At 49.0% G+C, this 24635-nt stretch overlaps 1 protein-coding gene across 1 annotated transcript in view; it reads right to left on the bottom strand.

The window, feature by feature from the left end:
- LOC147363809 (uncharacterized) overlaps positions 1-24635 on the bottom strand; it is a 43060-nt gene that overhangs the window by 11979 nt on the left and 6446 nt on the right. The window contains exons 2-3 of the mRNA XM_086328395.1: positions 22009-22132; positions 12306-12559 (exon numbers count right to left, since the gene is read on the bottom strand). Coding sequence (XP_086184521.1) covers positions 12306-12559; positions 22009-22132 — 378 coding nt within the window. The remainder of the gene's footprint in view (positions 1-12305; positions 12560-22008; positions 22133-24635) is intronic.

Here is a 24635-nt window from a genome sequence, read left to right as displayed (position 1 = left end):
CCCAGGCTGCCACATGACACTGAGCAGAGCTCCCTGTCCTACACAGCAGGTCCTTGTTGGTGATCCATTCCAAGGACAGCAGCGCGCACATGTCCACCCCAAACTAACTATACCTCACGCCTATCCTTCCCCACCCCTGGCAACCATAAGATCGTTCTCTAATGAACTACTTACACTTCGTGTCAGGATTTGTATATTAGGGCTAAGCCTGCCGTTTCCTCTTTCGTTTCCTTCCTGTTCTCTTTTTTGGTCCTCTGTTTTCTTTTTCCTGCCTTCCTGTGAGTTGTTTTAGTATACTTTATAACTCCAGTTTGGGGTAGAGCATTCTTGTGTATTTCTTTGTGTAAGTTATTCAGTGGTTGTACTTCTGGGAGCGGGTGAGAGCCCAGGATCTCTATGCGGCTTCCATCGGCGCTGCAAGTGGTGGGGCATGTTTTACCCCATGCATGGATGAAAATTCTGGGCTCTCACTCAGCCCTTTCTGACACCATCCTGGCTGTGGAGGGAACACCAGAGCATCTTGTTACAACCAGAAGAGGATGGATGTTTTGGTTCTCTGTGTGTGCATGTGTGCTAAGTCACTTCAGTCATGTCTGACTCTGAGACCCCATGGAGGGTAGCCCGCCAGGATTCTCTGTCCATGGAAATCTCCAGGCAAGAATACTGGAGTAGGTTGCCATGCCCTTCTCCAGCGTCTGGTTCTCCACTCATCCTTCAATAACAAGTGTGGGACTAAGGCCCCCCCTTTGTTTTTCATGGTGTTTGGCCGGAGTAGGTGGTTTTTGTCCAGAAGTTTTCTGTTTTGCTAGGCTGCTATCTTCTTGATCTTTTAACTAAGAGCCGGCACATCCTGGGGGCCTTTTTGCCTGCACCCACTGGTGTTTCTAGGTGCCAGCTTCTCCAGCCCAGTCTGAGATATAAGAAGTCAAGAAGGAAACTGGAGAACTTACTGCTGGGTTGTTCCTCAGGTCCTGAGGTCCTCATCCAATCTTCTTTTTCTTCTCTACCTTTCAGAATCTTCTCATGTTTCATCTATAACATCCAGGTTTTATAACTGTTCTTAGCAGGAGGAATATGGAGAAGTATATCTTGTCTGTAACCAGAAGTCCAGGGTAGTTTTTTGTTGCTGTTATGTTTTGAGCTTCTAGCCTTTATTATATTATCAACAAACTTTGTTCAACACAGGAAGTGGTTTCCCTGAAAGCTGCATTTGTAAATACAAATTATCAAGAGATTAGGGAGAAAAATGCAAACTGAAAGCACTTGACACCATCACGTTACACTTCTTTTCTTTTTCATTCAATCATTTTTATACTTAAATTTGAAAATGCAGAGGTGACATTAATCACATTCTGTCAATCCATGGAATCAGAAGAGATATAAGATGACTTCTTAAAAAATAAATGAAGCACAGAACACTGCTCAATAAAATAATAAAAGGAAGTCTCAGCATAACTCTGTCACAGATAGCAGGCTGTCTGAGGACCCTCCTGGACCACCAAGCCCTTTCTCCTCCTTCCGTGACCCCTTAGGCCTGGCCAGCGGGTCTCCCCAGCACAGGGAACAGGTGTGGTCTTACTCGGGCCCCCTTTTCTCTTCCCTTCACAGATTTGTGAGAGGGAAACAAAAACAAATGTGTTCCTTCGCTTTAGGTGGAAGGGCTTCATGGTTGGAGACCATCTTAGAGGAAAGTGCTGCCCCAAACGTGGTCTGCTGTCCCAGACCAAAGTTATAATTAGACCAACACTTTGGCATTAAGTATGGGATCGTGGCCAACACAGTCCAGTTCCTACCTTCCAGAGTTGTTGCGAGGATTGGCTGATGCACGATGGGTTTGTAAATTCCTTAGATCTCAGCCAGGTGAGTATCAGGCGCCAGTGGTGCTTAGGACGTGCTTAGGTTGGCTTGCAGTGCCCCCTGCTGAGAGGAAGCCTGAACAGCAACACAGAGCATCTTGGTTACTGGGCAAAAATTCTCCCGGCCAGTGTACTCAGCCTCTTTAGTGGACATAAATGCTTAAGGGATTTACAATTTAAATGTACTTTAAAATTTAAAATGTACTTTAAAATCACTGTGAAAAATCACCGTCTTAAATTGTTAATGTGCTCAGTTGCTAAGTCATGTCTGACTCAGCGACCCGCTGAACTGTGGCCAACCAGGCTCCTCTGTCCATCAGATTCTCTGAGGAAAGAATACTGGAGTGGGTAGCCATTTCCTCTCCAGGGGATCTTCCCTACCCAGGGATTGAGCCTGTGTCTCCTGCGTCTCCTGCACTGGCAGGCGGATTCTTACCACTTGAGCTACCCGGGAAGCCCCAAATTGCTAAGGTGCAGGGATTGTGTTTATTATTTTGCACATGTCTCTTGAGGGGCTGCCGTGGTAACTTATGGAGAGTGTCTTGAGAGTGTAAAGGTCACATGACTTGAGGAGTTTATAACATTTTAATTTGAAATAATGTGCGGTGTTTATGGGATAACTTATTAGAAGCTCAAATGTATTTATGGATATTGATTAATCTAAATACCACTTCTGTTTGAGAGAGGTTGTTAACTATTTTTTATCTTGTCGACAGAGATTGGGTCTATGCTAATGTTCCCTCTTCAGTGGGTTTTTAGGTTAAACGAAGCTGTGCTGCGGTCCTGGAGTGTACTGGCTGGACCGTGCAGTCCAGCGTTCCTGTGTAGTGGGTGCAGAAATGAAGGGGGTCTGTGAGGTACAGGGTCAGCAAGCAGGGCCAAAGAGAGGGCCACTGAAAGGCATGGTCATAGCTGTGGTCAGAAAGGACATCACTTCTCAAATACAAAGTTGTTTCCTCTCTGACTACTGTTAAGCACTGATGGGGCAGGAAGACCAAGGTTTTAGTTGATTTGGCCCTTTATTTATTTAAATTAAGAAAACGTTTGTTTAAAGAGCTGACGTCAAGAGCCTGGGTTTATATCAGTTCACTTCAGTCGCTCAGTTCCGACTCTTTGCGACCCCATGGACAGCAGCACCCCAGGCTTCCCTGTCCATCACTGACTCCTGGAGCTTGCTCAAACTCATGTCCATCGAGTCAGTGATGCCATCCAACCATCCAATCGTCTGTCGTCCCCTTCTCCTCCTGCCCTCAATCTTTCCCAGTGTCAGGGTCTTTTCCAATGAGTCAGCTCTTTGCATCAGGTGGCCAAAATATTTATATGCATGAAATGAGTTCAGTTCCTACATGCAGGCTTCTTATAAAAGCTGTAGAGGAAGGAGGAGGAGGAGATGGAGATGAAGATGAAGAAGAAGAAGAAGAAAGAGGAGACAGAGGGAAAGGAAGAAGAAGGCTGGCACCCAGAAATCACCATAAAAGTGAATCACGGTCTCAAGATGGCATTTGGCAAGAGTTCCCACAAGGGGACAGTGCGTCCATGGAGCGGAGAGTGAACAGGTAGTGAGCACACATTCTGATAAACAAGGCAGCTGTGCAGACCTCTGGGGTCGACTGCAAGGACCCTGAGACTCGGTGAGTGTGGGCGAATGAAGGGGATGTGGGAGGTAAAGGTGGAGGACACAGCCCAGAACTCAGTGGGTCTGCCAGAGCGGAGGGCGGGGGCTGGGTCAGGTTGTGGGGGCTGCAGGCAGCCACAGGCGGTGGGCACACGGGAACCAGGCCGGGGCGCTGGGGTGCCGCGGTGGCTGTCCTCGTCCCCCCGACCTGGCTTTGGCGATGATCAAATGCTTTCACACATGGCTCTTGAGAAGGCAGGAAAGTGGCCGCTGGGCGGGCCTGGAGGAGGGGCAGAAAATGAGAGAAGAGGCCCCCATCCTTCCCCTGCCTGCCTCCTTCTCCCTGAGTCTCCCTCCTCTGCAGGTGCCTCTGCCCCAGGCAGGTCTGTGAAGCCGGTGAAGGCTGCTGACTGCAGTGGCCCCATCACCTGTCTTTCTGGAGGCCAAAAGTCCCAGGGTCTTGTTGGATTTCAGGATGTCAGCCCGCCAGGATGATGGTGCCAGCACAGTCCTATCTCAGGGCCTGGGCTCAGATCCCTCACACCCTCACTGCCCCTGGAAGCTGTTCTGCCCTGGGCTCCTGCCACCCAGCCACTCCCCCTGGTGGTCACCTAGGAGAACATGAAGTGAAGTGAAGTGAAGTGAAGTGAAGTTGCTCAGTCCTGTTTGACTCTTTGCGACCCCGTGGACTGTAGCCTACCAGGCTCCTCCCTCCATGGGATTCTCCAGGCAAGAGTACTGGAGTGGGTTGCCATTTCCTTCTCCAGGGGATCTTCCCGACCCAGGGATCAAAGCCAGGTCTCCCGCATTCCAGGCAGATGCTTTAACCTCTGAGCCACCAGGGAAGCCCATGGAGAACATGATCTGCCCCCAATTCTTTGTGAACAGGCTTCAGAGCATGAATATCCTCTGAGTTGGCAAAGTTTCATTATTTAAGATTAGTTTGTATTTGGGAAATAGCCAAACTGTTATTGGCCTCAAGAGTGCCCCCTATCATAAGGTCAGTGATGGAGTAGTTAGTAGCTGAACCCAGAAGAGGGTCGACCCATATTTGTTGACATGAACCAAGAGATGGAATGCTGGTTGCAAAGGTACGGATGCCTCATTTGCTTGTGGAACTTTCAAGTGAGATCTTCCAAGCTATTAAGAGGATGCTCGGATATCATTATGCTGGTGTGTTTACTTGGGAAAATAGACAATGGATTACAATTGTGTTGTAGTTTAGCTTCCCAACAAGACGCCAAGAATGCTTCATTTTTCTCTCTCTGTAAAGAAAGGTAATTAACCTAGTGATCAAACCCCTCTGTGCCCTGGTTTCCTCACTTCTAAAATAAGAACAAACCTGATGCAGCTGGGTTGAGGATTAGAAGAGGTACGTTTGTCAAATGCTGCTGGGAAAGATTGAAGGCAGGAGGAGAAGGGGACGACAGAGGATGCGATGGTTAGATGGCATCACCGACTCAATGGACATGAGTTTGGGTCAACTCCAGGAGTTGGTGATGGACAGGGAGGCCTGGCGTGCTGCGGTTCATGGGGTCGCAAAGAGTCACAACTGAGCGACTGAACTGAACTGAAATGCACTGCTGGGCTCAGATGATTGAATAAAGAGGATGTGGTACATTTATACCGTGGATATTACTCAGCCATAAAAAGGAAAGAAATTAGGTCCTTTGTAGAGATGTCAATGGACCTAGAGTCTGTCATACAGATTGAAGTAAATCAGAAAAACAAATATTGTATATTAATGCATTAATGTAGAATCTAGAAAAATGGTACAGATGAACCTATCTGCAGGGCAGGAATAGAGACGCAGATGTAGAGAGTGGACCTGTGGATGCGCTGAGGGAAGGAAAAGCTGGGATAAATGGAGAGAGTAGCACTGGCATATTATATGCTGCCATGCGTAAAACAGAGGGCTGGCAGGGAAGCTGCGTACAGCACCGGGGGCGGCTGGGCGCTCTGCGGTGTCTGGACAGGCGGGATGGGGGTGGCAGGGAGGGAGTTTCACGAGGGAAGGGATATGTGTCTATGTATAGCCGATTCACTTCATTGTACAGCAGAGACTAACACAACATTGTAAAGCAACTATACCTCCCCCCACCAAAAAAGTTACCTGGCGAGTTGTATAAAGTTGCAAACCACAGTGGCGTGCACGCCCCTCATCTCCAAGTCTAAGCATGCACGTGGTGAGTCATGCTGTCATGTAAGTTCCCCTTGTCCTGGAGTGCCCTTCAACTGGCAGCGGGAGACCCAAGGGGCTGCCTCTTAGACACTAGCTCAGGGGGTTGGAGCCCTTTGCTAGGGAGTACAGGTCTGGAAATCAGCTCCAGTGTGGGACAGCTGGTTGGTGGCATTTCCCAGTCCCCACCGTCCTGCCTACCCTGTCCATCCCGCGGGCAATTGCTATGTGATCCCAGCAGAGGCCAGCAGGTGGCAGAAGACACACACCATGGCCCCCGCTCGGCCCCCATTCGGCTTTTCCCAGAAGGAAAGGTCTATTTCTAACCCAGCTTGGCTTTATGGCAGTGCCTAATGACATGGAAAGGAACATGCAATAACTACTGGTATTTCTGTAAACACACATGCTTAGAGCAGCTGCCACTTCGGGGTGAGGACAGAGGGAACGCTCAGCGAGAGGGCTCCTGAGGACAGTCTATAAAAGGAAAACTCTGTGGGTTTTTAATTGAAGAGCCTCTCAGCTAACCTTTGTGACTCATCAAAAGAAACATTTTGAACCAGGAAGGAGAGTAATAATACATTTTTTGGGTTGTAACTTGGTCCTCCTTTCGCCCTGCCCCTCCTCCTGCCCCCCACCCCACCCCCCACCAACAAGGGCAGATTTAAGAAGGGCCAACCTGTGGGGCAGAGCCAGCACTTTCCGAACTGATGTTGGCTTACTTTCCTGTCCTTTGGTCCTGGCAAGTTGCCTGCTTCTTGGGTTTGTCTTTTCTTTGCAGGAAAGTTGATTTGAATCTCATTCTGCCATTAATGAAACGTATACTCAATAGATGTGAACCTGAAGAGGATACACATCACAGCAAAGCAAAACATGTCATTTGGTCAACGAGGGAGCAGTGAGGATTGGACAGTTAGAACCTTACACGGAACAACGGACGGGTTCAAAACTGGGAAAGAAGTACGTCAAGGCTGTATCTTGTCACCTTGTTTATTTAACTTAATGGCACCCCACTCCAGTACTTTTGCCTAGAAAATCCCACGGACGGAGGAGCCTGGTAGGCTGCAATCCACGGGGTCGCTAGAGTCGGGCACGACTGAGCGACTTCACTTTTCACTTTCACGCATTGGAGAAGGAAATGGCAATCCACTCCAGTGTTTTTGCCTGGAGAATCCCAGGGACGGGAAGCCTCGTGGGCTGCCGTCTATGGGGTCGCACAGAGTCGGACACTACTAAAGCGATGCAGCAGCAGCAGAGCACATCATGCGAAGTGCTGGGCTGCATGAATCCCAAGCTGGAATCAAGATTGCCAGGAGAAATATCAACAACCTCAGATATGCAGATAATTCTACTCTAATGATCACTTCATGGGAAATATATGGGGAAACAGTGGAAACAGTGTCAGACTTTATTTTGGGGGGCTCCAAAATCACTGCAGATGGTGACTACAGCCATGAAATTAAAAGACACTTACTCCTTGGAAGAAAAGTTGTGACCAACCTAGATAGCATATTCAAAAGCAGAGACATTACTTGGCCAACAAAGGTCCATCTAGTCAAGGCTATGGTTTTTCCAGTGGTCATGTATGGATGTGAGAGTTGGACTATAAAGAAAGCTGAGCGCAGAAGAATTGATGCTTTTGAACTGTGGTATTGGAGAAGACTCTTGAGAGTCCCTTGGACTGCAAGGAGATCCAACCAGTCCATCCTAAAGGAGATCAGCCTGGATGATCATTGGAAGGACTGATGTTGAAGCTGAAACTCCAATATTTTGGCCACCTCATGTGAAGACCCAGCTCATTGGAAAAGACACTGATGCTGGGAAAGACTGAAGGCAAAAGAAGAGAGTAGCAGAGGATGAGGTGGTTCCATAGCATCGCCAACTCAGTGGACATGAATTTAAGCAAACACCAGGAGTCAGTGAAGGACAGGGAAGCCCGGAGTGCTGCAGTCCACGGCGTCGCAAAGGTCAGACATGACTTAGTGACTGAACAACAACAACAATTTTAATATGTGTGGACACTTTAAAACATTGTAGTGAAATACACAGTGAAACGTTGACCACCTTAACCATTTTAAGTGTATGTGTGTGTTACTTGGTCAGTCGTGTTGGACACTTTATGACCCCATGGACTGTAGCCCACCCGGATCCTCTGTGCATGGGATTCTCCAGGCAAGGATACTGGGGAGGGGGTGGCCATCCTCTTCTCCAGGGGATCTTCCTGACCCAGGGATCGAACCTGTGTCTCCTGCATTACAGGCGGATTCTTTACTTTCTGAGCCACCAGGGAAGCCCTTTAAGTGTATAGTTTGGTGGTATTTAATACATTTTTAAAGCAACTGTTTATTTTTTTCAAAAATTATTACTTTAAAATTTTTATTTATTTTTGGCTGCTCTTCAGTGTAACCATCTCCATCATCTATCTCCCCAGGTTTTCCTCTCGTAAAATAGAAACTCTGTATCCATTAAACCCTAAACTCGCCATAGTCCTCTCCCTGCGAACCCTGGCAACCACCGTCCCACTTGCCGTCTCTGTGAGTCCGATTACTCTAAGAGCCTCCTGTAAGTGTAGTCACACAGGGTTTGCTCTTGTCTGGCTCCTTTCACTTAGCACAGTGTCCTCAGGGTTCATCCATCCTGTAGCAGGTGTCAGAATTTCCTTCCTTTTGTGGGTGAGTGATACTCCACTGCACATGTAGACCACATTCTGTTTATCTGTTCCTCTGCCGATGGATGCTTGGATGGTTCCCACATTTTGGCTATTGTGAATGAGGCTGCAGTGAACACGGGTGGGCAGATACCTCTGTTGAGACCTGCTTTCAATTCTTTTGGGTCTATGCTCCCACGTGGGATGGCCGGACACGTGGTCGTTTTATTTTTAATCTTTTGCGCAGCTGCTCTACTGTTTTCCACAATGGCTGCCCCATTTTATGTTCCCAACAACAGTGCATATGCGTTCCAATTTCTCCACATCCTTCCCAACACGTGTTATTTCTGTTTCTTTTTTTCTGGATAGTAGCCATCCTAATGGGTGTGAGCTGGTGTGTAGACACTAGACACTGTTCTTTTTTTTTTTTCCCTAGTACTTGCTCTTGAGTTGGCTGTGTGTGCATGCTAAGTTGCTTCGGTTGTGTCTGACTCTTTGCAACCCCACAGGCTGTATTCCGCCAGGCTCCTCTGTCCATGGGATTCTCCAGGCAAGAATACTGGAGTGGGTTGCCATTTCTTCCTCCAGGGCATCTTCTTGGCCCAGGGATTGAACTCATGTCTCCTCCATCTCCTGCATTGGCAGGTGGATTCTTTACCACTAGCAGCACCTGGGCAGCCTAGGCAGATTGATATCTTCTTATGACAGTGGTCTTGCGATAGATAGCTCTCCCCTGTGCCACCTCCTGGAGCCTCCGCCCGCAGAGCCCTTCGTATGTGGGTACTTCTAGGTCCGGCCTCACTACCCCAGGGACCCACTTGAAAGCAGCTTCATTTGGCCCAATCTCAGGTCACTGGGATTTCGTGAGGTGTACCCAGGCCACTGCTGAAGAGGACACAGCTGCAGGCCCTCGAGGGACAGGAACTGCACGGTTTATGAACTGCACTGTGTGACCCTCCTGCCACACATGGCTGGACGGTTCCAGGAGTTCTTTCCTTGCTGAGCCTCTCCCTGGAATGGGGCCGAAGAGGTCGGGAAGCCTGAAGCTCTCTTCCTGGCCAGCACGCCTCAAGGCCCTCTACAATAACATCCAGTAACACTGCCAGCGACCTGGCACCTGCCCATTTGTCCAAAAGGAGCACAAACACCAGAGGTGTTGGCCCACCACGCCCTCAGTCACCCGCAACGTTCTCTGAGGGGCAATGCTGTCTGTTGGTGGGTTAGTCTCTTATTTCTAGATTTGTTTATTTTTAAAACTTTCTTGCACATCCCCTAAGAGCTACACTGTGGCAGACACGAGTCAGGAAGAGGCAGTCTGCCCCCACACAGCTGAGCTTGACGGAGGATGGGGAGACCCCAGGGCATGGTGTGGCAAGCTTCTGCAGGAAGGATCGGGGTGCTGGCTGTGGTGGTGGATGACCTGGGTGGTGCCCTCGGGCTGGCCTGCACCCGAGTCCCAGGTTGGCCACTTATTTGCTCTGTGTCCTGGGCAAAAACAAGAGTGAGGATAGCTATCTTGGAGTTGGGGGAAGGTTTGGACGAGCTATTGATAAGTACGGGCTTTTCACGCGGCGCTAGTGGTGAAGAATTTGTCTGCCGATGCAGGAGACTTTGGTTGAATCCCTGGGTCAGGAAGATCCTCTGGAGGAGGAAATGGCACCCCACTCCAGTACTCTTGCCTGGGAAATCCCGTGGACAGATGAGCCTGGTGGGTCCTCTGGGGTTGCGTGAGTTGGACACGACTGAAATGACTTAGCATGCAATGATGGATATAGAAGGCCTCTGGGACAGAAGCAGGGGTGCTTGCCAGTGTTCTTGTTGCCAGGTCCAAGCTCACCCTGCTTGCCGCAGGCCAGGCCAATGAATCCAAAAGATGGGGTTTGAGGCAAGGGAAACGACTTCAGTTGGCTGACCAAGAAGATGGCAGGCTAGCACCTCAAAGTAACCATCTTATTGGGGTCTGGATGCCAGGTTCTTTTCTAGACCAGAGATGGGAGAAGGTGAAGAAGCAAAGTGAAAAGGCCATTAGTTCTAGGATGTCAAGCCTCAGGCGGGGGATGTGTTCATTTCTTCCTTCCTGCCATCCACAGGTGGACGGGTTCTGAACAGAGGCGCTCTAACAGTCAGGCAGAGGGGCAGGGTCCTCTGAGGCAGGCCATTCTGTGCGACTGTAACAGCGAAAACAACGAAAAGCGAGTCAGAGGCTCTCTGCACCCTTCTCACTCTCTCCCCTCTGGCCGTCCGCTTAGCACGAGATGGGAGCGAGAGGAGCAAGGTCAGGGTGTGAGACTGGGAGCCTCGATCCTCCAGTGGCACCCAGCAGACAGACAACAGCAACTCCCCGGCAGACAGACAGGCAGACCTGCGCCCTGCAGTGGGGAGGGGGGAGGGAGGCAGCCCTCCCGGCTCGGGTCATCGGTAAGTCCCCACACAGGAGCGGCCACTGTCTGACTCAACTGGTACTTGGACTTCGGAAGGGCTCAGCTTCCCAGCTGAAGGCTCTGCCCAGATTTCTGCTCTGTTCCTGCATTTAGCCAATGGCCAGGCTGCCCAGGGCAGGTACAATTCATTCAAGAGCAGGAGAGTTCCAGTTTTATTATCAAAACAAATCACATCATTCATTAAACGTTGTAAGGTTTAAGATGTTTGTTGGCTGATAATTAATGGGTTATTCATGAGTAGTGGTTTTTATTAAGTGGAAGCTAATAACTTGGTTCTTCGTAGTCATCTCGGTTAACTGTTTATAGTTTGAAATACAGTAATTCCACTACATTTGAACCTTCAAGTTGCAAATTTTCAAAGGCGCGAATCACGTGAGTTAGTCCATGTTTCTGCTGTATGTTGTCACGTGCTTGCATCCTCCTCTACAAGTGGTTGTGCTTTTGTGTACTTTACAGGACTGTAACAGTTCAGTTCAGTCCAGTCGCTCATTCGTGTCTGACTGTTTGTGACCCCACGGACTGTAGCACGCCACAGTGATCCCACGGCCTCCCTATCCGTTACCAACTCCCGGGGTTTACTCAAACACAGGTCCACTGAGTCAGTGATGCCATCCAACCATCTCATCCTCTGTCATCCCCTTCTCCTGCCCTCAATCTTTGTCAGCATCAGGGTCTATTCAAATGAGTCATTTCTTTGCATCAGGTGGACAAAGTATTGGAGTTTCAGCTTCAGCATCAGTCCTTCCAATGAATAGTCAGGGCTGATTTTCTTTGGGATGGACCGGTTGGATCTCCTTGCAGTCCAAGGGACTCTCAAGAGTCTTCTCCAACACCACAGTTCAAAAGCATCAATTCTTCAGTGCTCAACTTTCTTCACAGTCCAACTCTCACATCCATACATGACTATTGGAAAAACCATAGCTTTGATTAGATGGATCTTTTGAAAAACCATACCTTTGATTAGATGGATCTTTGTTGGCATAGAGTACAGTCATGCAGTACAGTCATACAGTATCTTTGGTTTAACCCCAGGATGTCTGGAAACATGAGTATAAGTAGCAGTGACGTAGCTGGTACAACTGTACTTTTCAAGGTACAGAACTGTAAGATTAAAAATGTTTTCTTATTTTTTGTGTTTTTAAAAAGTAATCTTTATTTTTACTTATTTATTTGGCTGCGCTGGGTCTTAGTTGCAGCATGTGGGATCTAGCTCCCTGACCAGGGATCAAACCCTGGGCCCCTTCATTGGGAGCACGGAGTCTTAGCCCTTGGACCACCAGGGGAGCCCCTGTGTTTGTTTTTTATGGATTATTTGTGCAAAAAGTATGATAAACCTATTACAGTACAGTACTATATAGCCGGTTGTGTTAGTTGGGTACCTAGGCTAACTTAGCTGGACTTAATGAACAAGTTGGACTTACAAAGGAACTCAGAAAGAACTCATGCGCACACAGGGGACTTAACTGTATCTAATAAACCCTGCCAGGGACACGGCGTATGCACGTTTATCCAAAGGGAGCAGGAGTATCCCGTTTGCTGACTTCATTTCATTCTTTTTTTTGTGACACACCCATGTGACAGCGCAGTGCCCGGATGATAGCCGGGGAGATGGAGGCTGAGACTAAGGGTGCAGGAAGGCTGCAGGGGCCGTGAGGGGCAGGCCCGGGGACCGCGAGGAGCAGGCCCGGGGACCGCGAGGGGCAGGCCCGGGGCCGTGAGGGGCAGGCCCGGGGACCGTGAGGGGCAGGCCCGGGGGCCGTGAGGAGCAGGCCCGGGGGCCCTTGAGGAGCAGGCCCGGGGGCCGTGAGGAGCAGGCCCGGGGCCCTTGAGGAGCAGGCCGGGGGCCGTGAGGACAGCTCATTTTGGTCATGGCTCCCCACAGCACGTGCATCCTAAGTCCTGGTCAGTTGATCTCTGTCTTTGGCACTAGTTCTGTTGATCTGAAATAAACAAACGGCCAGATATTTCTCCAGCAAAAATGAGTTTATTGCAGAGAATTGCAATTTGGGGTTTGCAACCACGGTGAGCCACACATAGAAGTGAAGAGGCAGTTGGCATGGTTATAGTAAATAGGCGTCTGTGGCTTCTCACCAGCTAAGCCGGGCCCAGGAATGAAGAGGAGTCCTTGTTCTCCTGTCAGGCTCTGCTGTGGCTGCAGGCTGTGAGGGCGCCCTCTTCTGGTCTCCTGTCTCTGCTTAATTCAGGTTTCTGGTCTTTTTTTTTTTTTCTCTTTACAGCTTTAAAAAGAAATCAGTTTCATGTCTTCTTTTTTTAATGGATGCTTCAGTTCAGTTCAGTTCAGTTGCTCAGTCGGTTCCAACTCTTTGTGACCCCATGAATTGCAGCACGCCAGGCCTCCCTGTCCATCACCAACTCCCGGAGTTCACTCAGACTCACATCCATCGAGTCAGTGATGCCATCCAGCCATCTCATCCTCTGTCGTCCCCTTCTCCTCCTGCCCTCAATCCCTCCCAGCATCAGAGTCTTTTCCAATGAGTCAACTCTTCGCATGAGGTGGCCAAAGTACTGCAGTTTCAGCTTCAGCATCATTCCCTCCAAAGAAATCCCAGGGCTGATCTCCTTCAGAATGGACTGGTTGGATCTCCTTGCAGTCCAAGGGACTCTCAAGAGTCTTCTCCAACACCACAGTTCAAAAGCATCAATTCTTCAGCGCTCAGCCTTCTTCACAGTCCAACTCTCACATCCATACATGACCACAGGAAAAACCATAGCCTTGACTAGAAGAAACTTTGTTGGCAAAGTAATGTCTCTGCTTTTGAATATGCTATCTAGGTTGGTCATAACTTTCCTTCCAAGGAGTAAGTGTCTTTTAATTTCATGGCTGCAGTCACCATCTGCAGTGATTTTGGAGCCCAGAAAAATAAAGTCTGACACTGTTTCCACTGTTTCCCCATCTATTTCCCATGAAGTGATGGGACCAGATGCCATGATGTTCGTTTTCTGAATGTTGAGCTTTAAGCCCACTTTTTCACTCTCCACTTTCACTTTCACCAAGAGGCTTTTTAGTTCCTCTTCACTTTCTTTTATTTATTTTGAATGTTTATGTATTTTGCTGCACTCGGTCTCAGTTACAGCACATAGGATGTTTAGTGCTAACTCTTAGCTGTGGCGTGTGGGATCTCGTTCCTTGACTAGGTATCCAACTTGGGCCCCCTGCACTGGGAGCTCGGATGTCTCAGCCACACGGACCACCAGGGAAGTCCTCATTTGTTCACAGTTCTGAGATACACTTGCTGGTGTTTGAGAAGCTCCTTTTGCCAGAGAGTTCACCTTTGGGGCAGGTGATCTAAAATGCAAACTCGTTGTATCTATGGGTATGGAAGGCAGGAGAGGATGACCAATGCCGATCCCATTTGGCCACTCACGAGCTAACGACCCTGCCCACTTTCCCCTGTAGGTTATGTCTTCCCCTTTGTCATGGCTCTTCTTCCAAACTCAGCACAGGCAGGGTCTGCCTGGCCTTTTCTTCTCCTGGAAGGGTTACTGAGTGTGGAGAACCCACCTCCCTCCCAAAGATGAGAAGCACAACCCTTGGGAGGAAGAAGGACAGAAAGTGAGGTCAGCTCGTCTGACCAGGAGCCTGAGAAACTCGAAGGCTGTAGAATCTTTGCTGAGTCGGGGCATTAGCTAGCCTCCTCTATTTGTGCAAATTCCTTGGAGTTTGGTTGCAAATGGTCGGGCACCTTCTTGTGGCTTGTGAAATGGGGAATGTGGGCAGCGTTCAGCAGAGAGTGAGGGCCACAGCTGGGCAAGCCCCCGTGGTCCTTTCATGCCTGGCCGTTGCAACCTTTAATTTGGGGACAGCTGTGGCATGGTTGGTGTTATTCGGGGTTTTGGCTTTAAGAGAATTTGGGCTGATGTCTTTGTTACTTCACAGAAACTGGCAGCCACGGCTGGCACGTCCGGGGGTGGTGCTGATCATCCTGGGTTTGCCCACACCTTTCCAGGACAGTGGGGTCGGGGAAGGGAGTGTGGTCAGCTTGCTGACCTGCAAACACCGGCTGTGGGTGCCTCGCATGCCTGGTCAAGAATTTTCCCAGGCTCAGAGCATGTGTCCCTTTGACAAAATAACACAGGTGACCTTCACTGCTCGCCCCCTAAAGAAGCAGCTTCCTGGCCTGTTTTCTAGTGAGGAAGAAAGAGAAGTCTGGTCCTCTAGAATCTGGCTAGGCCCTGCGGGGTGACACACGTCTGTATTCACGTCTGCAGTGTCCCTTCCCTCTGACTCTGACAGACTCATCTGTCTCTCTTGAATGACGGATGCTCATGGCTCATCAGGGGTCCTCCGTCTTATTTCCGGGTAATCTCTAACCATCACGCTAGCCTTTCTTGGGCAGTCCGGGAACTCACAGGGTTGATCCTTGGGGCGATGTTTCCCCCTGGGGAACCTGTCCTCTGTGGGGTCCCCTCCCCTGTGGGGGGATGGAATGCATCTGTCTGGGGTGGAATGCTTTACGCCTGTCTCTCTCTCCAGGGATGTCCCAGCGTCCAGGTTATGGGTCCCATTCCGGCTTTCTGATGGTGTGTCCTGATACAGACCCCCTTGTTCTAGAAGTGATGGGATACCAGGGAATCCCTCCTGGCCTCTGATTCCATGTAACCACAATCTTCTGCCGAACAGAGGTGCAGACAGCATGTTCAGTAAAGAAGGACAGGGACTGAGATGGAGACTGAATTTTTTATAGAACGGAGGTGAAGAACTTTTAAAGGTATTTAGATAAAGTTTGTGTGGAAGATAAGGGGGCCTTAATTAATTTTGGTAATTGTGTGTAGTTATGTGGCTTTCCAGGTGGCCCTAGTGGTAAAGAAACCAGCTGCCAGTGCAGGAGATGTAAGAGACACAGCTTCGATCTCTGGGTGGGCATCGAGGAGGGCCTGGCAGCCCACTCCAGCATTCTTGCTTGGAGAATCCCAGGGACAGAGGAGCCTGGCAGGCTAGGTCTGTGGGGTCGCACAGAGTTGAACACGCCTGAGTGACGACATGTTGCACATACGTGGCTGTGTGATCAGCACCGCTGCCCCCACCACCCAAAGCCTCCCTTTCCATCTCTTTGCAGCCACCCCCACCCCTTGGCCCCGGAACCCCGTGATCTGTTTTCTATCACGATGGTTTTGCCTTTTCTAGAACTTCAGATAGGGGCTTCCCTGATGGCTCTGGTTAAGAATCTGCCTGCAACGCAGGAGACCTGGGTTCAATCCCTGGGGCGGAAAGATGCCCTGGAGAAGAGAATGGCTACCCACTCCAGTATTCTTGCCTGGAGAATCCCACGGACAGAGGAGCCTGGTGGGCTACTGTCCGTGGAGTGGAAAAGAGTCGCTCGTGACTGAGTGACTAACAGCAGCACTGGGGCCCACCGCAACAAGAGGGGCCGTCACAAAGGGAGGCCCTCGCCACGCCTGGAGAAGAGCCCGCACAGCAACAAGGGCTCAGCAAGCCGGGAGTAAAATACATTCACAGGATCACACAGTGTGCAGCCTCTGCATCTGGCTTCCTTCCTTTAGCAGAATCTGTTTGGGGCTTGTCCCTGTCCTTGATGCTTTTGAACTGTGGTGTTGGAGAAGACTCTTGAGAGTCCCTTGGACTGCAAGGAGATCCAACCAGTCCATTCTGAAGGAGATCAGCCATGGGATTTCTTTGGAAGGAATGATGCTAAAGCTGAAACTCCAGTACTTTGGCCACCTCATGCGAAGAGTTGACTCATTGGAAAAGACCCTGATGCTGGGAGGGATTGGGGGCAGGAGGAGAAGGGGACGACAGAGGATGAGATGGCTGGATGGCATCACTGACTCGATGGACGTGAGTCTCAGTGAACCCTGGGAGTTGGTGATGGACAGGGAGGCCTGGCGTGCTGCGATTCATGGGGTCGCAAAGAGTCGGACATGACTGAGCGACTGAACTGAACTGAACCTGTCCTTGTGGGCGTCAGTGGTGGGTCCTCGTTATTGCTGGGTGGCTTTGCCCTGTATGAATGTACCACCACTCGCCTTCTTTTCTCACCAGATAATGGACGTTAAAGGTGTTTCCACTTTGGGGTGATTGGGAATAAAGCTGTTGAGGGCATTCACGTACAGGTCTTTGTGAGGACTTCTCTTTTCATTTTTCTCGGGTCTGCTGGATCCCAGGGTAGATGTTATATTTAATTTTGTAAGATAATGCCTAACTGTTTTCCAAGGTGACTGGAACAATTTGTTTCCCAAATGGGTACTTATAGTCCAGGACATGTAACTGGTCTTCCTGACATCCACGGGTTTCTATCTGTGCAATGATTTTCGAGAAGTTTATCGGATCCCACATGTAATTAAGTATGCGGCTTTTAGGGAAAAGATGATTACATATCTCTGGATGTCTTGAACTCTGAGTGTTGAACTCTGAGTGCCGTACAAATGTCTGTGTTGTCCTCCCAAGGGAACCAAACACTTCTCGCCACAGTCCGAGTATGAGTCAGGCCTTACGAGGATCCTTCCAGCACTCACGTGTCCGCTTTGTGTGTGCCTCAAATGAGAGTTTCAAGTTCATCCTTATTGAGATCATGCCTGCGGGCGAGAGGGAAAAATATCTGAGGCTGTCAAATCAGGTGGGAAGTGATGTCTTGCTGAACTGTTTTGTTTCCTGACCTTTATCTCATGTGAGGTGGGGGCAGGCTGGGTCACGTTTAAATCCAAGATGACAAGTGTCTGACGCTAAGCAAGGTTTCTGCTAAGTGCTTGCTTGGGGTCAATGACTCTGTGTCTCACACCTGGTGAAAACTGACTCCCAGCTGAAAAAAAGAGCTATGGGCCTGAAACACTTGACTTGGCTTTGGACTTGAACATTCTGGATGTTTTACAGAGCCCTTTGGGGGGTGTTGGGGGCATCCTGTTTGTGAGCAGCACCTGAGTCATTGCTATATTTTTTTTCCTGACACTCGGGCTTAGTTGCTCCACGGCATGTGGGATCTTCCCGGATCAGGGATCAAATCCAAGTCTCCTGCATGGGCAGGTGGATTCTTCGCCATTGAGCCACCAGGGAAACCCCAGGCACTGTATTTTGGAAGCCGCTTGCTCATCGTGTCTTTCTGCCTTCCAAAGTGTGAAATGGTTGCTTCTTTTGAAATCAGTTTTGACAATTTATTTGATGACTTAAAAAAAAATTACGGGACTTCCCCGGTGGTCCAGTGGTTGCCATGCCCTGCCTCCACTGCAGGCACGGGTTTGATCTCTGGTCAGGGAACTAAGATCCTGCTGGCAGCGTAAAGTGGCCAAGAAAAAACATGTATTGGCTCAAGTAACTGAAAAGTTAAAGGGAGATTTAACCCAAGTTGATCCAGGAGTTTGAGTGGATATTTCCTCCTCTTCATTGCTAACTCTGAGCCAGCTTATTGTTTTTTTTTTTTTTTAGCTTAGAAATATTTTACTATTTTTGTTATTGTGATTAAAATATACATAACTCAAATTTGCCATTTTAACCATGTTTAAGTGTACAGTTCAGTGATATTAAGTACATTCACATTGTTCTGTAGCCACTGTGCATGCATGCTAAGTCACTTCTGCTGTGTCCAACTCTTTGTGACCCCATGAACTGTAGCTGGCCAGGCTCCTCTGTCCATGGGATTCTCCAGGCAAGAATACTGGAGTGGGTTGTCATGACCTCCTCCAGGGGTCTTCCTGATCCAGGGATTGAACCAACATCTCTTATATCTCCTGCATTGGCAGGTGGGTTCTTTACCACTAGGGCCACCGGGGAAGCCCATCACCACAATCCAACTCCGGTACTTTTTCCTCTTCCTGAACCGAAATCCTACTCACGCAACAATAACTTGCATATTTCATGGCAGCATGAGCTGTGTCTGCGGTCCTGTTGTGTCTTCCGATCACGTGACTTGTGGCATTTAGACAGCATCACTTATTCATCACTAGGTAAAATCTGGCCTCAAAAAAAAGGATTTTTCATATTATCCTAAATTCTCAGGATGCTGCCTCACATTTTCACCATTTCTGAGCTGTGGTTGCTGTTGAACCCCTAGTTTATCTGTGAGTGCTCTGGAGTGGGAGTCCAGGCATCTTTGGGGGACACACATGGAGGTTAAGACCCATGGTCAAGTTTAGGTGAGGGTCACTCCTTCTAAAGCCTTGTTTGGGGTGGGAAGAGAGGAACGTCTCTATTTTCCCACTGAGAACAGTGAGTCGACACCAGGAAATATCACACCACAAACCTCTGGACTTCAGCTCATTGTTTTTCTTCCTTTCTGAACTTCATGCCTTTTATTTCTTATTTTTAAACTTTTTATTTTGTATTCATTCAGTTCAGTTCAGTTCAGTCTCTCAGTTGTGTCCGACTCTTCGACCCCATGAATCGCAGCACGCCAGGCCTCCTGTCCATCACCAACTCCCAGAGTTCACTCAGACTCACATCCATCGAGTCAGTGATGCCATCCAGCCATCTCATCCTCTGGCGGCCCCTTCTCCTCCTGCCCCCAATCCCTCTCAGCATCAGAGTCTTTTCCAATGAGTCAACTCTTCACATGAGGTGGCCAAAGTACTGGAGTTTCAGCTTTAGCATCATTCCTTCCAAAGAACACCCAGGGCTGATCTCCTTCAGAATGGACTGGTTGGATCTCCTTGCAGTCCAAGGGACTCTCAAGAGTCTTCTCCAACACCACAATTCAAAAGCATTAATTCTTCGGCACTCAGCCTTCTTCACAGTCCAACTCTCACATCCATACATGACCACTGGAAAAACCATAGCCTTGACTAGACGGACCTTTGTTGGCAAAGTAATGTCTCTGCTTTTGAATATGCTATCTAGGTTGGTCATAACTTTCCTTCCAAGGAGTAAGCGTCTTTTAATTTCATGGCTGCAGTCACCATCTGCAGTGATTTTGGAGCCCAGAAAAATAAAGTCTGACACTGTTTCCACTGTTTCCCCATCTATTTCCCATGAAGTGATGGGACCGGATGTCATGATCTTCATTTTCTGAATGTTGAGCTTTAAGCCCACTTTTTCACTCTCCACTTTCACTTTCACCAAGAGGCTTTTTAGTTCCTCTTCACTTTCTGCCATAAGGGTGGTGTCATCTGCATATCTGAGGTTATTGATATTTCTCCTGGCAATCTTATAGTCAATTAACAATGTTGTGATAATTTCAGATGGACAGCTAAGCCATACATACACATGTATCCATTCTCCCCCAAAGCCCCCTCTCTTCCCATCCAGGCTGCCACATAACATTAAGCAGAGTTCCCTGTGCTACACAGTAGGTCTTTGTTGATTATCCATTTCAAGTACAGCAGTGTGTACATGTCCATCCTGCACTCCCTAATTATCCTTTCCTCCCATCTGTTCGCCTGGCAACCATAAGTTTGTTCTCTAAGTCTGTGAATCTCTTTCTGGAATACAGCTCATGTTAGAAGAGGTATGGGGGTCCTGTCCCAAGGTTGGAAGGTCCTGGGAGGCCCCTGCATCGGCCCTATGGCCGGTGGGAGGCTATCCCTGGCACACGGCCCTCCCGCCTCCAGGTGCCAGTCTTTCATGAGGTCAGCTTTTCTCATCATCTTCGTGGGCTCAAGGGCCCTGCCTGCCGTGCTGTGTATGTTCACGAGCAGCTGCCTCGCTGAAAACCTGGCTTTCAAAATCTCTCTGAAAGAGAACAGCATTCAAGATTTTTAATTTGTCTTTGGTCTTCCCAGGTGGCTCTAGTGGTAAAGAACCCGCTTGCCAATGCAGGTTAGAGGTAAGAGACATGGGTTCAATCCCTGGGTCAGGAAGATCCCCTGGAGGAGGGCATGGCAACCCACTCCAGTGTTCTTGCCTGGAGAACCCCACGGATGAGAGGAGCCTGGCGTACTACAGTCCATGTGGTTGCAAAGAGCTGGACATGACTGAGTGATTTAGCACACGTGTGTGCATACACACACACACACACACACACACACACACACACAATTTGTCTTTAATCCAATGCTCCCAGGACAATTCTGGAGAGTAAAGCACTGCACCCTGGTTTACTCTGTAAAGACCATGTTGGGAAACAGCAGTGTTTTTCTGTTTTAAAATAAGTAGGTTTGGAAGGAGCTGGGAAACTGTGGGGTTTAGTTACAAAATGACTGTAATTGTGGGGGAAGTATTTTCTTTCAATTTTGAAATGCATTAAACAAGATATACAGTTTAGAAATAATTTGCTGTTGGAGGAAGGCTCTTTCATCCTCGAGGGAGGGAAGGGTGGTCGTGGGCACAGGGGCAGGGGACCCCAGGAGAACTTGATCTTGTTCTCGCCCAAATTCAAAGCTGCCAAGAGGGGTGAAGTAATGATGTGGGAGGAGAAAGCCCCTGCTTTTTCTCTCATAAGGAGCAGGATGGTGCTGGCTGAGCACGGCTTATCAGGAAGAGAAGAATAACCCTGTTGTCAGACTCCCTTGCTGCAGCTGCCCGTGGATGCTGGGGGCAGCCATCTAGGGGCAGGGGTCACTGAGGACACCGTGGTGGATGGCCCTTCTCTTTGTCTACACAGCTCTCATCAGCATCATGAGCGAAGGTCCACTGAATGCCATGAATGCCAAGCACCAGGGAAGCTGGGACACAAAGATTCATTCTCACCCTCGAAAGGAGAGACAGAGTTCCTGTACAGGATGATACATGAGTGGTGCCTGGTCAGTGGTCAAAGCCAGAGGTCCCAGCCTGCCCTTGGGAGGGGATATCATGGGGGACTCCATCGGGCAGGAATTATTGTTGTTTAGTTGCTAAGTTGTGCCTGACTTTGTGAGCCCATGGGCTGTAGCCCTCCAGCCTCCTCTGTCCATGGGATTTCTCAGGCAAGAACACTGGAGTGGGTTGCCATTTCCTTCTCCAGGGGATCTTCCCAAGCCAGGGATTGAACCCAGTCTCCTGCATTGACAGGCAGGTTCTTTACCACTGAGCCACCAGGGAAGCCTGGGGTAAGGGTTATAGCAGTGCTTATGGGAAGCACGGGGCTTAGACAGTTGGAATGAGTCAAGCACCCTGGTATAGACCCGCCTACAGAGGACAATCGGGCACTGGGGGTGGGGTGGGCATGGTGTGAGGGGACAGTGGGGCTGGGACTGGCCTGGTGGAGGCTCCATGAAGGAGAAGGGAAGAGGGCCTGTGAGGCTGGAGGATGAGCAGACTCTGCTGCAAGCGTTTGGACAATGGACGTCTAGGATGGTTCTGGGGGTGAATAGCTGAAGCTTTGTTTTAGACAAACGTGCTAGAGGTCCCCAGGCTCATTCATAGAGCCTGCTCCTCCTTTTCTGCTCACCGTCTAGGTGACCGGCTGAGTCTGGTTTTACATTCCTTCTCAGGGCTGTCGGCTTGCGTCTGTCCACCAGCAGCCACCTCTGTTCTGTCAGTGGCCCAAGTGTCAGGCACATATTTGGCTGCTTCTAGAATGACAAGGAGATTGGCAGGCAGTGTGTGACTTTTCAGCTTGCTCCTCAGTGTCCCTGGATTTGGGCTTCCCAGGTAGAGAACCCATCTGCCAGTGCAGGAGATGCGGGAGACATGGGCTCAATCCCTGGGTCAGTAAGACCCCCTGGAGGAGGAAATGACAACCCACTCCACTATTCTTGCCTGGAAAAATCTCATGGACAGAGGAGACTGCTGGGCTGTAGTCTGGGGGGTTGCAAAGAGTCAGGCATGACTTAGTGGCTTGGATTCAGCTAACCTCAGGTTGTGGAGTACTGTAGTGTGTATTTGTTGAAAAAAAAAATCTGTGTACACAGGACTTGTGCAGTTCAAATCCATGTTGTTCGTGTCAACTGTACTGTTACCACTGTGGTGTGTGTGTGTGTGCGCACACGCACCCACATGCAAAGCATCAGATACCCACACCGCCTGGAGTAGGAAACGGCAGCCCACTCCAGTGTTCTTGCCGGATAATCCCATGGACAGAGGAGCCTGGCAGGCTATAGTCCATGGTCACAAAGAGTAGGATGGGGTTTACCAACACTATCCTATAACACTAACACTTTCACACCCAGGATGAATTTTCTAGCTCCAAGTCACCCTTCGAGGAACTGCCTCATTCTGCACTGCTTTGTATAAATAAAGCCTATTGTTTAAGACCAAAAAAAAAAAAAAAGAAATAGAAAAATACCAACTACACACTGTCTTCCATCCTGTATAAGCCTTCAGTCTGGAGTCTCTCCTGAACTTCAGACACTCCAGCCAGCTGCCTGCTTCACATCTCCTCCACCTGGACCTGAGTCATGGTGAACTCGACACACCCCAGAGTGAGCTCTCTCCCCAGCCTGTTCTTCCTGCAGCCCACCTCCCACCACTGCATTCTCCCAGCTACTCAAGGTGAAAACTCTGAGTCATCTCTGGTACTTTTTTTTCTTTCACAACTGACACCTGGCCCATCGGTGATTCTGTTGGTTTCACCTTTGCGGTATATCCAGAATCCATCTGCTTCTCTCCACCTGGCACTCAAAGCCATCCTTACACCCTGTCTGGGCCACTGCAAGTGATGCCCAGCTGGACTCCCCGTGTCTCTCCTCCCCCACCCCCGCCACCTACTGCAGGCTGTCCTCAGCATCCTCTGCAAACAAGTCAGGTCATTCCACTTCTCTGCTCAAAACTATCAAATAGTTCCCCATTCTTCTCAGTCTGATATTCCTAGTGTTTTTCATGGCTTACAAAGCTCTCCATGGTCTGGTCTGTGGTACCTCTGTAACTTCACTTCTAACCCAGATCACTCTGCTCACTTTCTCCTTCTTTATCAGACTGCTCGACATCCCCCAATCAAAGAGCACGCGCCTGCCCCAGGGCCTTTGCACTCACGGTTTTCTCTGCCTGGAACACTTATCTTCGGATACCTGCATGGCTAGCTTTTTCATCCTCTTCAGGTCCCTTCTTATGGAGGCTTTCCAGGGCCACTCTGTGTAAAAATAGTACCTTTGTCTCCATCAGTTTTTTTTTTTTTTGGCCAAACAGCATGTGGGATCTAATTCCCTGAGCAGGGACTGAATCTGCAGCCCCTGTATTGGAAGCATGGAGTCTTAACTATTAGACTGCCAGGGAAGTTCACCTTTAAAAGAAAAAACTTTTATTTATCTGTTTTTCACTGTGCTAGGTAGGTCCTTGCTGCTGTGCAGACTTTTCTCTAGTTGTGAGAAGGGGCTACCCTCTAGTGGCTGTATGCAGGCTCCTCATTGTGGTGGCTTCTCTCGTTGCAGAGCACAGGCTCTAGGGATTGAGGGCTTCAGTAATTGCGGCTACTGGGCCCTAGAGCACAGGCTCAGTGGTTGTAGTGCCTGGGCTTAGTTGCTTTGCAATATGTGGGATCTGCCAGGTCAGGGATCGACCCAGTGTCTCCTGCATTGGCAGGTGGATTCTTTACCACTGAGCCACCAGGGAAGCCCCTCGTTTTGTTTTGTTTTGTTTTTTTGATAACCAAGAAATAAGCTTCATATCATGGGGCCTTTATTAAAATATCAAAGTTTAGGAAAGCTTTTAAACAAAACATTTCTATTCCAGGGACTTGCCCGAGCTTTTAAAATAAATTTCTAGCTCACCGGAGTTTACAGAAGAATTTCATCTGCCTTTGCAGTGATGAGGATTGGAAGCCTGTTGTTATCTAAGACATTTTGTGAGCAATTGCCATAACATAACCCTCTGTCGTTCTTTATTCCTTAACTAACCCCGCTTATTTCTGTTTTACTTATCACCACTTGACATTACTCTTGTGAATTGTTTCCTTGCTTTTAAGGAGATATGTGAGAGCAAAGAACTTTGCTTGTCTTATTTTTCTGATTAGCACCAGGACTTTGAACCGTTCTGGCACTTGGAAGCTTCTCAGTAAGCGTTTGCTGAATGAATTCATTTCTTAGAGATACTGGGGCAGGGGGACTGGCCTGGGAAGACGTTGTGTACTACTGTGGTGAT

This window comes from Bos grunniens, chromosome 11 (genome assembly GCF_055505025.1).
Source record: "Bos grunniens cultivar Pamir isolate PY7600 chromosome 11, Bosgru_T2T1.0, whole genome shotgun sequence".
NCBI lineage: Eukaryota > Metazoa > Chordata > Mammalia > Artiodactyla > Bovidae > Bos > Bos grunniens.
The sequence above is the reverse complement of the archived record's forward strand: the minus strand, read 5'-3'. Positions and strand labels throughout refer to the sequence as shown.